Below are 16,646 nucleotides of genomic sequence, written 5' to 3'. Positions count from 1 at the left end.
TTTCTCTTGGTTTTGAGGATTTAAATGAGATGATGTGCAGTGCAGCCCCATTCACGGTGAGTGTCAATAATTATTAGCTATCATTATGATGTGTATTATTAACTATGTCACTATCAAGAGTTTAAGAAGTTTGTTTGGATCCAAGATACACATCGAAAGCCTGGCTAGTGAACATTCTAGAGATCAGAACCGCATTGTGTTTTTAAGTCCTAAATCCTGATTTGTGTTACACTTGGCTATTAAGCCTCAAATTTTGGGTAAATTAGCAAGTGATGTTGTACCATTAATGGTTTTTCCTCTTGTCTGGCATCATAGTCTAGAAAAGCTTTTTCTCCACTCTGTAGCTCCTAAGCGCAGGTGTGGGCAGACTCCTGATGAGCCCCTTCAGCTGTGCTCAGGGCGCACGGTTGATTCAGCACAACGTACAGAGAGATGTATGGCTCTTTACTCCGCAATTAGGGCTGAGCGTGGAGGCAGCGTAGGGGAGCTCTTATCATCATCACACACCCCGTCTAACGCTTCTCTTCTGAGAGCCCAGTGTTAATTTACACTTTCTCTTGCCCTGCTTTCTAAGGGATGTGGTAACTTTTGTGGTATGACCTCTAGGTAAACGCTCATAAAATTATACCGAGTTTAAGACCAAAATTTATTAGGAGTCCCTTTGTTTTCCCCACCGGACTCTAATCCACAGTATTCCGTGTCCTGGGCTACCCGGCAACTACGTTGTCCAGAGGTACACTGAGGTATACAGCGGTGTATAAATACCATAGCTCCGGTTTGTTGGCTAATGAAGCAGCTGTGGGAAGGAGCGCCTCTCCTTTCCCAGGTGTTCAGAGTGACAATCACGTGACGTTCCCTCGTTCCCTCGAGTAGCGAGTAGCGGGGCGGCTGTGCTGGCCTCAGCTCCTTCAATGACCGCATGCCTGCATAATTGTGGAGTTAAGTGAATGCAGGTTCGTTTTTTTCACCACGTTGCCCGAGAGTGCTTCAGCAGCATGAGGCAATTTATCATGCTTTTCGTGCAACAGTGCATAGACTTTTTAAAGAATGAATTTAGACTTCCTCTTCCTTTCCAAAAAATAAGCCATTCGCAGGTTCAGAGTCCTGATCAGGAGAGTTGGACCAGTGGCATGGGCATGCCCACGTGACCCACATCATAGTCCTGCCACCCACCTTGCTTTTCTCATCTTGCTTAATTTTCCTTTGGAGAAAGACCCAATTAAAAACACTGGTGGATTTTTCTAAGGACGTTTCCTTCACAGAGCTTACATTCAACTCTTTGGACAGAAAACTGGCAGAGCAATTAGAGGCTCTAGGGAGTTTCCAGTTGTTTCTGTAGTATTTCAGAAGAACCCACTTTGGGCATCCGCAGCCTTCAGACCTAGGGTTCTTTTAGAATGTGAATGCTTCCTAACTATTTGGAATACACTTAAAATTGAAATCAACAGCCCTGTCCTCACAAGGACGTCTTCATTATGTGTTCTAAGTCAGAGGATGTCATGGCAGCATACAGTAAGGACACGGGTTTCTTTCCATCATCGTTCTCTATTCACCTCCAGCTTGTGAGCTCTTTAACATTCAAAAAATGTCCTCTGATATACTTCCAGAAAACCTGCTGCTGAAATGAAGGAATCTATTGCTCCAAGTAAGTTAATCATTTTCTGGGTGACATTCTAATAAACCATTTTGGGATAATAGTCCAATTGGAACTAATTCTCCATGTATTCCTCATGGTCAGGAAATAGCATGTCCAAATTAATCAAATGTTACGGTGCCTTGTGTATTCTAATGTTTAGTATAGTGATGCGGCCACATCTTCTAGGATGATCAATTTGTAAAGCGTTGGAAATAATTATAAAACCAAGAGGAATATTTAATTTTTCATTGCGTGAGACATTAGCCTAGGATCTTGCAGGTACTGCCTAGGATTAGGAACAGCTGTTGGCTTCCACTGGCTATACACATCGTGCAGGTTAAGAAGGTTCTGGTTAATAGGGTGCCAGAAAACAGAATTTATTATAGTACTCAAACATTAATGCAGAACACAATAATACCTTTCCAAAGAAATAACAGGGCCTAAACTATTTTAATGGCTTCAGCTAATCTTAAATACACTATAACTTTCGGGTGACTTCTCATTTCAAAAATAAAACAGCCAAGTAGGGGAAGTTTGGATAGGAGGAGAAGAAAATATATATTTTGATAATACATTGTCAGAAACTAAAGTTTTTTTATGTAATGGCCATGTGGAAGCATAGCTTTCAAAAGGATAGGATTCATTTATTTAAAAATTGGATTTGGGAATTGAGCTACCCTATGACCCAGCCATCGCACTACTGGGTGTTTACCCCAAAGATACAGACGTAGTGAAGAGAAGGGCCCATATGCACCCCAAAATTCATAGCAGCATTGTCCACAATAGCTAAATCGTGGAAGGAGCCGAGATGCCCTTCAACAGATGACTGGATTAAGAAGCTGTGGTCCAGGGGCGCCTGGGTGGCACAGCGGTTAAGCGTCTGCCTTTGGCTCAGGGCGTGATCCCGGCGTTATGGGATCGAGTCCCACATCAGGCTCCTCTGCTGTGAGCCTGCTTCTTCCTCTCCCACTCCCCCTGCTTGTGTTCCCTCTCTCGCTGGCTGTCTCTATCTCTGTCGAATAAATAAATAAAATCTTTAAAAAAAAAAAAAAAGCTGTGGTCCATATATACAATGGAATATTATCAGCTATAAGAAAGAGCGAATTCTCAACATTTGCTGCAACATGGACGGCACTGGAGGAGATAATGCTAAGTGAAATAAGTCAAGCAGAGAAAGATAATTATCATATGATTTCTCTCATCTATGGAACATAAGAACTAGGATGATCGGTAGGGGAAGAAAGGGATAAAGAAAGGGGGGGTAATCAGAAGGGGGAATAAAACATGAGAGACTATGGACTATGAGAAACAAACTGAGGGCTTCAGAGGGGAGGGGGGTGGGGGAATGGGATAGGCTGGTGATGGGTGGTAAGGAGGGCATGTATTGCATGGTGCACTGGGTGTTATACGCAACTAATGAATCATTGAACTTTACATCGGAATCCGGGGATGTACTCTATGGTGACTAACATAATAAAAAATCATTTAAAAAAAAATTGGATTTGGGGGGGCACCTGGGTGGCACAGTCAGATAAGCATCTGACTTTTGGTTTCGGCTCAGATCATGATCTCAGGATCCTGGAATCTGGCCCTGCATCAGGCTCTGCACTCAATGCAGAGTATACTTGTCCCTCTCCCTCTACTCTTCCCTTTCCCGTCATGCTCGCACATGCATGCTCTCTCTTTCTCAAATAAATGAATACATAAAATATATTTTTTTAAGATTTTATTTATTTATGTGACAGACAGCCAGCGAGAGAGGGAACACAGCAGGGGAGTGGGAGAGGAAGAAGCAGGCTCCCAGCCTAGGAGCCCGATGTGAGACTCGATCCCGGAACTCTGGGATCACGCCCTGAGCCAAAGGCAGACGCTTAACGACTGCGCTACCCAGGCGCCCCCATAAAATATTTTTTAAAAATAGGATTTTAATCACAGATTTCACTTACAAAGTTTTAAAAGCTTTTAAATGCAATTGAGCTTCATTTTTATTATTCTATTATAAAGCCATTCAGATTTTCAGAACAGATACATTAGAAGAAGACCAAATGTTTCACTGTAAGAGAAGGCCAACAAGAAGTGGGTGGGGCATCCAGGATATATTCCAGTGCCCTGTGGCCTACAGGACACCTGGTGTGGAGTACCCTTACTGGGGGGAAGACCTAAACATCTTTCTCAGGAGGTGAGAGCCCGAGCCTGTCAGCCCAGGTTTTATCCTCAGATTTCTCTGAACAGCTGCTCCCTTAGCCTATCGCAAATAAGAATTGCATTTCCAAAATTCTGTGTTTGTAACTTCAAGTCAAATACCCATTGCATAAAATGAAGCACAATTGCATACCCTCTCTTCTCAGATTTATCTCGTAAAATTTGATTAAGGAAATCCTGTCCTTTGAAGATACGGAGCAATGATAGAACCACTCCCGTTCTCCTGTGGTTTTAGTTTCAGATTAATTCTGCCTCTGTTTTTATCCTAATTTATAACTCAGTTTCCAGAAATGGAAACTTTAAAGGTTGTCTGTGCTCAGTGTAAAAAGACCTTGAGAAAAGATGTGTTTATTGATGTCACCATTGCACAAACAGCCTGTTCCAGTGAAGTTGTCCTGCAGCGTCCAATAACCTGCCCAAACCTGTGTCACTTGGTGATTTCTATTAAGTTTCGCTAGAGTTATAAGTAATATAATAGTGTCATTCTCCAAGTGATTCCATTCATAAAGGAAAAATACTTGGCTTTCATTTTTTCTGTGTAAGAAAGTAATTTTCTCATACATAAACATTATTTAATGTGTAAAACATTTAGAATATTTTTAAAAGCTTCCAAGTAACATAACATTTTTAGAGATTTTTCTCAACTGTGTGGATTCAAGCATTTTGTGTGGCTTCCCAAATAAAGTTAATTTTTGCTTATGGAAACCACATTTTTTTTTTTTAAATACACAGATCATCATTGCGAGAAGGGCCTTGGAGAGCATGTTGGTATTCAGTGCTAGGAAATACAGAAGGAGTAGAAATTTGAAAAATTTTGAAATCAACTTTTTTTAATTGTTCTCCTGAGTACATGTAATCTGTTGTCTGATTGTAACAAAACTGGCTCTGTTGAATGTTCCCTTTTAAAGATGAATCTTTAACTGAATTTGTGATGTTGGGTAGTTGTGATATTGAGTTCTATAAACTATATGTTGGAGTATATTGTCTGGTGTTATAATTCATTTATTCATTCATTTTACTTTCTCATTCAAAAGTGTATTAGTGCCAGCTATCTACAAGTTACTGTTTTAGGTGCTAGGACTATGGTGGCCTACCGAAGTTTCCTTCCTCAGAAAGCGTACAATCTGTTAACTGAAATACTTGTAAACAAATAACAAATGTAAAAAGCCACAATGACTCTAAGTAGGTACAGTCAGAAGCTACAGGGGTTCTGAGAAGGGCAATATTGTAGGTCAAGAAGAATTCAAGATGGCTTGCCTTGTGGAGGGGTTGCACTTGATCACTGAAAAATATTTAAGAGTGGACCATTTAGGGACAATGCGGCAAATACTCGAGGCAGAAGAAAAAAAGAGAATGACCCCAAAAGTTGGCGCATAGACAGAGAGTCAGGTGTGGCTCAACCCAAGAGAAATGGAGAGTCTAAAGGGGAGGGGGACTGGGAAAGTAAGTGGGGTCTGGATCGTGGAGCATTTGGATACCTAAGACGTCTGCATATTCCTCGGTACCAGTGGGGGGCGAGGGGGTGGAGCCACCAAAGGTTTGGAGCATGATGGTCTCAGCAGTCATATGTGATCTGGATTAGAGTGAGGTGAACTGAAGGCAAAGGGAAGTTAGGGTTCCTTCTGAGACATAATGAGGTGTAACGTAGGGAAGTGTCCATGACCACTACCTATGCAGAGATACTATAAAATAATGTGAGACCCTAAATCCAAGTTCTCCCAGGCAGTCTTCCTACATGTCACCCCTCTTGGCCTCTGTGTCCTCCACACCTGCCTGTAGAGTCATGCTCCTGTAAAAAATAGGAAATCATGTGTCCACTGCTGGCTTGTTCAAGAGGTTGCAGCTTGCCAGCTTCAGGAATTGTTTGGCCCTGACCATCACGCAACTCTATGTTGGTTGTGACATCAGAGTCTTCTTAAGTGGCATGCCCTGGAAACCATAACCTGCCTGGAGGCATAGCCCCTGCCTCCCTTGCAGCCTGAACATGATCTCCATCCCATCACAGATCTCCTGGTTGCTCCTCAAACACCCCAGGCCTCTTTCCAACCCCAGGGCCTTTGCACGTGCTATTGCCTGGAACATCTTTCCCACCAATTTCACAGGTCTGGTGCCTTGTGTGTTTCTGGCCTTAGCTTAAATATCACCCCCTCAAAAGGCCTTACTATTATTCTTTATCCGAGCCCTTTGTTTCTTTCCTACCTAGTAGTTCAACTTCCAACTATTTGCATGTTACTCTTTTTTTTTTGCCTCTTTCCCTACTAAAATATAATAAACCATGTCTCTCTTCTTGATTGCTGTATCTCTAGTGCCAAGAACTGTGTCTGACACTCCATAGAAGATCATCAATATGTAGCTGTTGAATTAATGAGTAATTAATGAATTAGTGAATTAATGAAAACACCTGTTCAGAAAGCCCTATATAACCTAAAACTATCCTCCTTTACCCCTAAGTAATTAAATATAAAGAGAATAGCAACAAATGGCCACTTATCTTCTGTAATCTGCAAAGTGACATATTCTATAAAAAGTGTTCATAGGATTCCCATAGCAATATTTGGGAGACAGAATATAAGTATTCTGCTTAAATTCCTGAATTTCCATTAAAAATTCTGGTACCACACCATGTTGCAGGGTTTTTTAGCCATTTTAAAAATGAAATAGAGATTAGAAAAGAAAATATCAGGGTGCATTGCATCTGCTCAAGAAACTTTTCAGAGAGAGAGAGAGAGAGAGAGAGTGTGTGTGTGTGTGTGTGTGTGTGTGTGTAAAGAGGTTCCAGTATGAAACTATTTTTTACTATGAGTCAAAGTCAATATACACTGGGTATTTTCCATGTTATCCTAACCCCTTCTCTGGCTGCTATCGAGCTCTTCAAAGCCAGTGCTGAATTGTCATTCTGCAGTGTTATGATTCCTTATGATTTATTTGCAATGGAAGCCTTCCCACAAATACACACCAAATTTCAAATTTTTAGTATTTTCTTATAGATCAACATACATTAACCTCTCTCAGAATGCTCAGGCTTGCAGTAAAAGTGTTCCCAGAGCTGCAAGGCTAGGCTGCTTTTAAGTAAACTAGGGGAGGGGGAAAAAACTAGGGTAGGACAGTGGTAAGATTTGCTATGTCCCCGGAGGGCTCAGTGGGAATCTGCCTTCAGCTCAAGTCATGATCTCAGGGTCTCAGGATCGAGTCCCAAGTCGAGTCGTGCTCCCTACTCAGTGGGCAGTCTGCTTCTCCTTCTCCCTCTGCCCCTCCCCCCTGCTCTTGCTCTCTCTCACACTCTCAAATAAAATCTTTTTTTTTAAATCAAGAATTTGAAGCAATAATTTGACACACAGCAGTATTTGTTAAAATAACATTTATGTTAACTACTTTTTTCTTTTCCTCTCTCTCAGCTGCCTGCCTTGTGCTTGGCTGTATGATTTTCCCTGATGGCTGGGATTCAGATGAAGTAAAACGGATGTGTGGAGAAAAGACAGACAAGTACACTCTTGGGGCTTGTTCGGTCCGCTGGGCGTACATCCTGGCTATTATTGGGATTTTGGATGCTCTGATCCTCTCGTTTCTGGCATTCGTGCTTGGTAACCGACAAGACAGCTTGATGGCAGAGGAACTGAAGGCAGAAAACAAAGGTAAGATGGCTTTGGGGAACTCTTACCTGGCACCTCAAGCACGTCAAGTACAGCGCTTCCCTTGTGGGTCTAATGTGCTGTGTCTTTCAATGCTGTCTGGTTCATAGACTTCCCCCTAGACTCAACTCAAGAAGTTTACTCAGTGGAAATGTAGGATTTTCACACTTCACCTTTTTTAGTCTCTTGGAGTCCATTTAAATGCGTTTTTCCAGTTTCTTTTTCCCTCCCTAAGTTAATGGCTAGGATACAGCCTTTTTTTTTTTTTTTTGTCTGCTTGATTAGAGAGTATATCCTCTCCATGCTTTCTGCTGTTTCCCAGGTTGAAATAAATGCGTGGAGGAGCTCATAAAGCCATCTACAAATGTCTTTATTAAACCGTTTGCAATCATTTTATTTGAATTCAGACTCTTCCTTTCTGAGAGAAGACACCATATTGGCCCTAAAAAGCTACAGTTAGGGGTTTCAACAGTTAACTAATTGACTGAATTTTAAATGTGTTATCTGGGTGGTGAAAAGTCCTCCTATTTCTTTTCAAAAAGAGAATGTCTTCTGAAACACAAACTAGAATAAAAAATAGGACATTGACTACTGAATGATATGTGACTATTACAGCGTGCCAGAAAGAAGTAGCAAATCCTTACTCAAGTTGAATGTCCATTTTCTTTCCAGACTTTTAAGCCAAGTGGTTGGGGGTGGAATTTCATCATCTCTGTCTGTTGCAGACTTAGATTTATTTCACTGTTTTTGTCTTTGTTATTTTTAACTTTAATACTTTGGACTTATGTCAGCCCCTTCAATTGCGTAGTCCTGCTTCTCGTTTTTATTTCTAATTGCAAACTAAATCCATCCTTGAATTAGGAAATGTAGCTTACTATTTCAAGTAGTTGCTAACTTCAGAAACTCTTTGCTGCTTCAACAGGCCTCAAATAGAAGTATGTATTAGTGTCTACAGGAATGTCACATGTAATGATAGTGTAGCAAGCTTTATATTTAGACCGTCGCTGTTGATGCTTGTAAACTATGAACTATGAAGAGAGAAAATCAAGAGGTCTGGGAAAGCACAGTCATCCTCGAGCTCTTTATCTTCCTGATTTATGGACAAAATACATACTAGTTTACTCGGTTCCATCAAAAATATTCTAAACATGGGGCAGCTGGGTGACTCAGTCGGTTGAACATCTGACTTGGTTTTGGCCAGGTTATGGTCTCAGGGTCGTGGCATTGAGCCCCATGCCAGGCTCCTCACACAGCGTGGAGTCTGCTTGTCCCCCTCCTTCCCCCTCTGTTCCTACCCACATGCGCGCACGCACTCTCTCTCACTCTCTCTCTCTAAAATTCTAAAAATTAAAAAAAATTCTAAACACAAAAACCTTTCACAAGGGAGTAGTGCTTTCTAAAAACATAATTACTTCCCTCTCACAGTTGTACTTTCTAGATTAAAAAAAAATGATAGGAAGATAATCATTATGCTTTTTAAAGCCTGTTACAGATTTAAAGTGCTTTCACCTGCACTCATTCATTTGGAGCCCTAGTCCAGTCTCTGTAATCTGGTGGATGTACACAGGTCTCTGTCCAGTTAGCTTCACTTCAGAGGTAATAAGAATAGCTCAATATCAGAATAAATTACTTCCCCCTAAAGAATGAATTCAAGAACACACCACTTGGTTCTGCAGATGGTTGATTTCTACCACCACCTAATAATGGACCAGAGTGCTGTTTATTCACTGTACAATTTAAAGTTATACTGAGAACGCTTAACTTTTCAGACATCCTTTGACCCCAAATAAGGAAGTTCAGAAAAAAAAATTTTTTTTAAAGATTTTTTTATTATTTTTATTTATTCGACAGATAGAGACAGCCAGCGAGAGAGGGAACACAAGCAGGGGGAGTGGGAGAGGAAGAAGCAGGCTCATAGCAGAGGAGCCTGATGGGGCTCAATCCCATAACGCCGGGATCACGCCCTGAGCCGAAGGCAGACGCTTAACCGCTGTGCCACCCAGGAGCCCCCAGAAAAATTTTTGAAAAATAACAAAACCGGGAACATTTTTTACTTCGCAATGGAGAATTCTAACTTCTGTCCACGTATAAGAGTGACAGCAATTCTGAATTCATGCCTCAGAAAGAAACAGCTAGGATTAGAAGATAACTCCCAATAGTTTTCAAAGTGGGTCTTGTCTTCCACTGGATTCAGTTACATGTTGATGTCTGATCCCTTTGGCTGAGGTTTTCATTTTTAAAAGCATTTTCCACTCCAACACCTGGTTAAAAGTGTTGATGGGAAAGGAAGTCAAAAGAAGCCAGTATAGGGGTACCTGGGTGGCTCAGTCTGTTAAGCATCCAACTCTGGATTTTGGCTCAGGTCATGATCTCTGGGTCGTGGGATCAAGCCCCATATCAGACTCCATGCTCAGCAAGGAGTCTGCTTGTCCCTCTCGCTCTGCTCCTCCCCCACTCTCTCTTGGTCTCGCTCTCAAATAATTTTTTTTTGGAAAGAGGCCAGTGTAAGTTCTGGGGACTATCTGTGTGTGATTTTTCTGTGTTCATCATCTTCATTTGTTTGTATCACCCTTGTACGAGTCCGTAGTTCCTTCCATCTGGTTCTGAAGGGCCCAACTCAGTAGCAGTTCATCTGTATCAGATCAGATCCAGTGAAGTAGCAAAGAGCATCAGGCCATGCTGAGGAACATTTCAGTCATGCCAAATTTTTATTTCACAGTCGAAATTCTTTCCTCTGAATTCTGAGAATGTATCAGCCGCTCTATTGTGTAGACATTTCAGATCTTCCTGCGATAGGGTCTGTATAAAATCAGACCAGAAAATGTAATCAAACCTACATGTTTCTGAGAAATGGCACAAGGCTTGTAGTAGCTCTACAAAACAGCTTTTATGGTTTGGTATTATTTAAACATTTGGTTCAGTGTTGAGACTTCCAAAGTTGGATTGTTTGGGAGAGGACCAGTCAGTGATCTTGTGTGTTTGTGTATGAACGGTTTCACTAAACAGTAGTTTAATTGCTTTCAAGGGTGCACAAGAACCAGAACTACCATCACTGTTACTTTCTACAAATCCTAAGGGAAGAGAGATAAGTGGATATAATTTGTAAATACAAAATTGATTATATTTAAATAGGTACTTTTACAATTTGTATGGGTACATTGATACCACTTTTCACTTATTGAAACTATTATTTTGCCTATTCTTTTTCTATCCCTTGGTAGGCAAGGCTTCCCTTGGTTTTCAGAGCAATGCAATGAGACAGAGGCCAATCTAGCTCACAGAATTTTAGAGGAATTTACTAATTCTACATTGCTTGTGGTATCCTGGAAGCAGACAATACCGTGTCTCCAGTCTTGGCTCAAAAGAGTAAAACATCCGTATGTTCTGATATACATTATATTACTGTACACACTAGAACACCTTTTACAATCTTCTCACTTCATGGTCTACTGATCATGCTAACAACCTACATCCTATAATGGATAGCAGGAACGTTATAGAGAGACTAAACCTAGAGGTAGAGTGTATGCCCCCAATTCCAAGAAGTTTGTCCTGAGGAATCTCATGATAGGATCATACCGTCATTTTGTGGCTTTTATAATTAATCTAACAACACACTTCTCTGTGTGTCTGGAAAAGCCACCAAATGGGTTCAGGTGTGCCCCGTGTCACTACAGTAAGGATGCTGCTTAGATCCATCAGTCCTGCCTCACACCCTCTCCGATGGATAAAACAAGAATCGCTGTTACATAAATCCTACACTATATCGAAACAGAGAAGGGAACTCCATTCTAATTGTTGAGCTGTTCTCCACTCACAGATTCCTTAAGGGAATATAGGAGGCTACTGAGCCATAAATTAACCATCACAAAGGTACGATTCAAAGGGAATACAAGGGGAAAGTACACGGGTGAGCTCTCTACCTAGACAGATCACTGCCTGTTAAGATAAATTTCCAGGAAACTCTTCCCCAATCTCATTAGAACATCTCCCTTCAAAACCACCTGCTACATTTCTTAAGCATTTCCCAGGAGTGCAACAATAATTGAAAGAGGTCTCCGCTGAAGTTTGTCACAAATTGTAAAACGGCAAAATTGGAACAAGGGAGTTTCAACAGAATTCCAACCAATAGAAGGCAGCAACTTTGAAGATGCAAGGGTTGTCTTAGAAGGAACTTCTGCAAGGGATAAAGTTAGTCATTTAGGTTGCAACATCCAAGCCCCACAATATTTTCTCATGTAAAAAAAAAATAAAAACTCCGCTGATAAACAAAGAGAAGTGAAAACTATTTAAATATCCAACAAGCTTACACAGGAGTTGGCACGTGTGAGAAAATTTGACTGTGCGTTTGGGAAGCCAGCCCTGCAGGCTCTGTGCTGCCCCTGGCTCTGGGATAAGAGCAGGTAGTCAAGTGTTCATTCTTGTTTCGGAGCTCCGCGGTGAGTTCTCAATGAGCCAACAACAGGAGGCATTTCACCTTGATATGCTGCTTAATTGCATATTTTAACACACTGAACTGTGAAGTCAATTTAATTATGTAAAATTAAAGTTTCATCCAGATAAAAAGGATTTGAAATGAAAGCTTCATTTTCAATTTCTTTCATTAATTGTGAAAGGATAAATAATTACATTTTCCAGAACTCCTGTGCCACAAATATCTCTTTCCTTGTCAGACACCATTCATAAAGAGGTATGTTTCTGCATTTGTGTATATGTTCTTTGGAATTGCTTATCAGTTAATTGGGTCCTCTCGTGAGCAGTTTTAAAGTCACTCTGTCTTCTAGCACTTAAACTGCAAATGAGAAAGCATGATTATCCATTAAGAGGTGACTCTAGCTACCATTTATTAAGTGGCTTAAGCTCTTTTTAATGCTATAATAGGTGGAGTTAAATTCATTTTACTCAAATAACTAATTGAGAAATCCTTTGGAATTTTGATTTAAGGTGCCACGGCATGCCACACCACAGCCACACTGTGAGTGGCAGCGTGGGGTGGTGGAAAGAACGTGGGCTGCCTGGAGCTAGTGTTGTCTCTGACATGACCTGAGAACCCTGTCCCCAGATCTCAATATTTCCAGAAGGAAGCTTCCTCCTCTATAAAATGCCGGCTTGTCTAAATGGCGCCTGAGGTTTCTTCCAGCTCTAAAATATTCTAATTCTGGGGACACCTTCAGAGGTATTCTTTAAAGATGCCCCAAGGGCAGTAAGAGCTCCTGCCCTCAGAGCAGTGACTACACCAAGGGCTCTTAGGAACTTGCTTGCAGCGTAAGGGTAACTAAGAGAAGGGAAAGATGAAGGTCAAGGGGAAGGTTGTGTAGGAGGCCCAGGGTGTGTCTCCCCAAACAGCATTGCCACACCCCCATCATTTATACCACCAGGGGGAAGGAGTCGGATTTAGAAACTGGCCCAGGACAGAGGCACCTCCTTGCCTCACTAATTCCCATGTTATGCGGTGCCCATGTGGACACCTTGACAGTGGACAGAGCCCCGATCAGAGAGAAAAACTTTGTTTTTGGTCTCAACTTCAGCACAAAGGGTCATTACGACTTTGAGCAAATCCCTAATAACTTCAGTTTTACTTTCTTTAAAATGAGAATAATAATACCCAGGTCTTCATCCTCCATGGGATTGGGAGAATCCAGTGAAAGCATGTATGTGGACACAACTTATAGTCGATAATATCTATGTAAGCTTTACTCATTACTAATCATTTGTCCTGTATGGCATCTTATTTGATCTTGCGAGAATCCTGTGAGATAGCTATCATCATCCTACTTTTACACATCAGAAACTGAGGCTCAGAAAAGTTAAATACTTTATCTAAACTTCCATAGCTGGGAAAGAATGAATGCAGGGTTCCAACACAAGTCATTTTACTCAAACTTTCAAGTTTTTCTACCATACAAGATGATGGAATCATTTTTTTTAAGATTTTATTTATTAGAAAGTGCACAAGCAGAGGGAAGTGGGAGAAGCAGACTCTCTGCTGAGCAGGGAGCCCGATGTGGGGTTCGATCCCAGGACCCTGGGATCATGACCTGAGCCCAAGGCAGACGCTTAACTAACTGAGCCACCCAGGCGCCCCTGGAATCATTTCCTAAAATACTCTGATTCTGTTGCTTTCAACTTGACCAAGGAGCCCTGTACAAGTAAAGAGTTTAGTCTTATTTTCATTTGGTAGCCTTTAGATCATGTTAAACAAAAATCTAATCTACTTGAGAGTAGACTGTTCCCATGTTGGTATATGGTATTTCCATTGTCATTTGTCTCGAGGTATTTTTTCATTTCTCTTCTGATTTCTTCTGTGACCCACTGATCGTTCAGTAGCACGTTTGATCTCAAATGAGAAGCAACCTTTAAAACTGATCCTCTCACTTGACCATGTAACTTTATGAAAACCTAGTAAGGAAGATCAGGAAGCCCTGGCAAAGAGTATCAAGCTCTTTGAACTGTATCTTTAATAAGGCCATAGTGAACCCCCTGTTTCCCGGTGGGGTTAGTGTTGAACTTCGTGGTCGTAGTTCTTATATTACCTTTTCACAGTCAACTGCAGTGAGCCGTCTTGCGACTCCTTCATCAGCTTGCAATAGCCGCCCTTGCCCAGATTCCCGTCTGCCTCTCTGGACTCTTTCTGCGGAGTTTCCTAAGGGGCTTCCTCCCCACCTCTCCGCTCTTTCTACCTGTGCTCACTCTATAGGTTATCTTATTGGGTGCCATGGCTTGAAGGGGGTCATCATGCTAATGACCCCCAGGTTTAATCCTCCTGGACTTCTCCAGTGAACTCTGGTCTCCCATACTCAACTGCCTACTTGATACCCTTTCTGAATATCTACTTAGCATATCAAACTTAATATTTCCACAACTGAGCTCCTGATGTTTCTTTCCTCCCAATGCTGCCACCTCGTACATTCTTCCCCATCTCGGTTAATGACCGCCTTATCCTTCCAGCTGCTCAGGCCAAAACTTCAGTCATTCTGGACTCTTCTCTTTCTCTCACAGCTCATATTTAACCAATCCAAAAATCATGTCGGTTCTACCTTCAAAATATAGCCAGAATCCTCCGACTTCTCAAGCCACCCCCCCACCGCCGTGGCTTCCACCTTGTTTCAGCAGTCATTGTAAGACACTCCCGTGTGGTTTTGCAGTTCCACCCATGCACTCTTTCAGTCAGATCTCAACAGAGCAGCCACATGATGCTGTTAAAGGGTAAGTCAGAATGGGCCGGTCCTCAGCTCAGCACCCTCCAGTGATGGGATGATCTCACTCAGGGTAGAAGCCAGAATCCTTCAGTACAGTCCATGAGACCATGCCCATCTGCCTCCATCTTTGCACTCTGACCTCCTCTCTGTCTTTTCCCCTCATGTCCTCTGCTCTGGACACACCAACTTCTCTGTTGTTTCTCAAACACACCAGGGACAGTCCCATCTCAGGGCCTTTGTATTTGCTGTCCTGTCTGCCTGAGATATTCTTCCTCGAAATCCTACAGCTTGGTCGTTCATCTTCAGGTTTTACCCAAAACCACCTTCTCAATGAGGCATTCCCTGGCCAACCTCTCTAAAATTTCACATACACGTGTATTCCATCTGACCCACCAAATAGTTTACCTCTTTTTCTTGCGAATTGTCTGCCCCCAGAAAAGCTCCACAAGGGCAGGGATTTTTGTGTCTTGTTCACTACCGTATCCCTGGTGCCTGGAAACATGCCTGGCATCTGTGGGGCTTCAGTAACTCTATGTGCTGCGGGAGTGAATTATTGAATGAAAGAACTCATCGATTCTGATCTCTCTCTCATGAGCTCATTCCGTTGGTGCATAGATCTTCACCTTAGAAAGTTGTGGTTTTGGTAAAGTTGAAATACACCTCCTTGTAATGACCACCCATTGCTATTCCCTCTTATACTTTATATTGACTTGTTTTGAAACACTTATCATGTCTGTAATGGCTAAAGTTGCACGTTGGCCAAACAGCCTAGTTCCCCATGTCTTGTGGGGCATCTGGAGACATCTGTGTTGTCACTGTTGTCCACTACCCACCCAAGACACCAGGGTAGGGTGCCACCCCTGGTGAGAAGAGGAGAGACAGGACATCCAGAAGTGTGGTGGAAGGAAAATAATTCTATAGGAGTCACTCATGAATGTGTTGCTGGAGATTGTCTCCTTCAGTTTACACTCCATGCCTAATGGTAATTTGGAGAACATCTGAGCTTGCAAGATTGACTCCAGTCCATTCGACAAATACATGCTGAGGTCATAAGTGTACCATGGTGTGCTGGAGGAGGGAGTTCCCTCTTTGACCAGCACCCAACCTCAGATGATACCCTCAAAATCAATATGTTCCTCTCAGCCTTCCCCAATTAGTGGACTTGCAGGCAGAAGTGGTTTATGACTCAGAGAGCAAACGTAGTGCTGACTTTGAATGCTCCATCTTTAGCCATTCTACCCCAAAAGACAAAGTGATTTTGATGTCTCAATGATCTTTTCCATGCCTGCGAAAGGATCTCTGGGTAAATATTAAATCAGCCTGAAGAAAGGAAGGAAGGAGGGAAGAGAGTAAAAAATAAAGAAACCTTATATATAACAGAGTCATGATGTCTAAGATTTAACCCTACCAATAAATTTTCAGTCAACAATCTGGCATGACTTTAAATGAAGCCTTATAATTAGGTTAAAGCCAGCTTTGCCTTCCCACCCCTCGCCTTCTCCCTTTTAGCAATAACATTATAAGAGTTGAAAACAGGGAGAATCATGACCCTCAGAGACACAGCCCAGGCTTAAGGATTTTTTTTTTCTAAATTATAGATCTGCAGCAAATTCTTTTTTCTTTTATAAGACTGGGCCTAATTTCAGATCTATACACTCTGGATAGCTTTGATAGGCACCTCAATATTTGAAGTTAAGTAGTGATCAATTGTCTCTTTCTAAATTTGCTGTTTTTATTTTAACCTGTAATACAGACTTGCTCATTAAAGTAAACTTTTATTTCAGGGCAAATCTATTGTTTGAAGCCCATTAATCACACAGTTGTGAACCACAAATATACCTCTGAAAATTTTTTCTCCAGCATAAATATACCAAAAGTAGTATATTTTCTTTGTTTAGATAGCTTCCCAACAGTGAACCCCTCTATTTCTATCCATCCTGAAGCCTCTGGTTCTTTTCCTTATGCGTTATCAGAGAAGAA

At 41.7% G+C, this 16,646-nt stretch overlaps 1 protein-coding gene across 2 annotated transcripts in view; it reads left to right on the top strand.

Annotated features, from left to right (window-relative positions):
- Nucleotides 1-16,646, top strand: part of LHFPL3 (LHFPL tetraspan subfamily member 3) — a 554,295-nt gene that overhangs the window by 385,282 nt on the left and 152,367 nt on the right. For both annotated transcript variants that reach the window (XM_034666784.1, XM_034666781.1), the window contains exon 2: nt 7,234-7,470. In XM_034666784.1, the coding sequence (XP_034522675.1) occupies nt 7,234-7,470 (237 nt within the window). The remainder of the gene's footprint in view (nt 1-7,233; nt 7,471-16,646) is intronic.

This window comes from Ailuropoda melanoleuca, chromosome 1 (genome assembly GCF_002007445.2).
Source record: "Ailuropoda melanoleuca isolate Jingjing chromosome 1, ASM200744v2, whole genome shotgun sequence".
Taxonomy (NCBI): Eukaryota; Metazoa; Chordata; class Mammalia; order Carnivora; family Ursidae; genus Ailuropoda; species Ailuropoda melanoleuca.
Note: the sequence above shows the minus strand (reverse complement) of the source record. Positions and strands in the feature narration are given on the sequence as shown.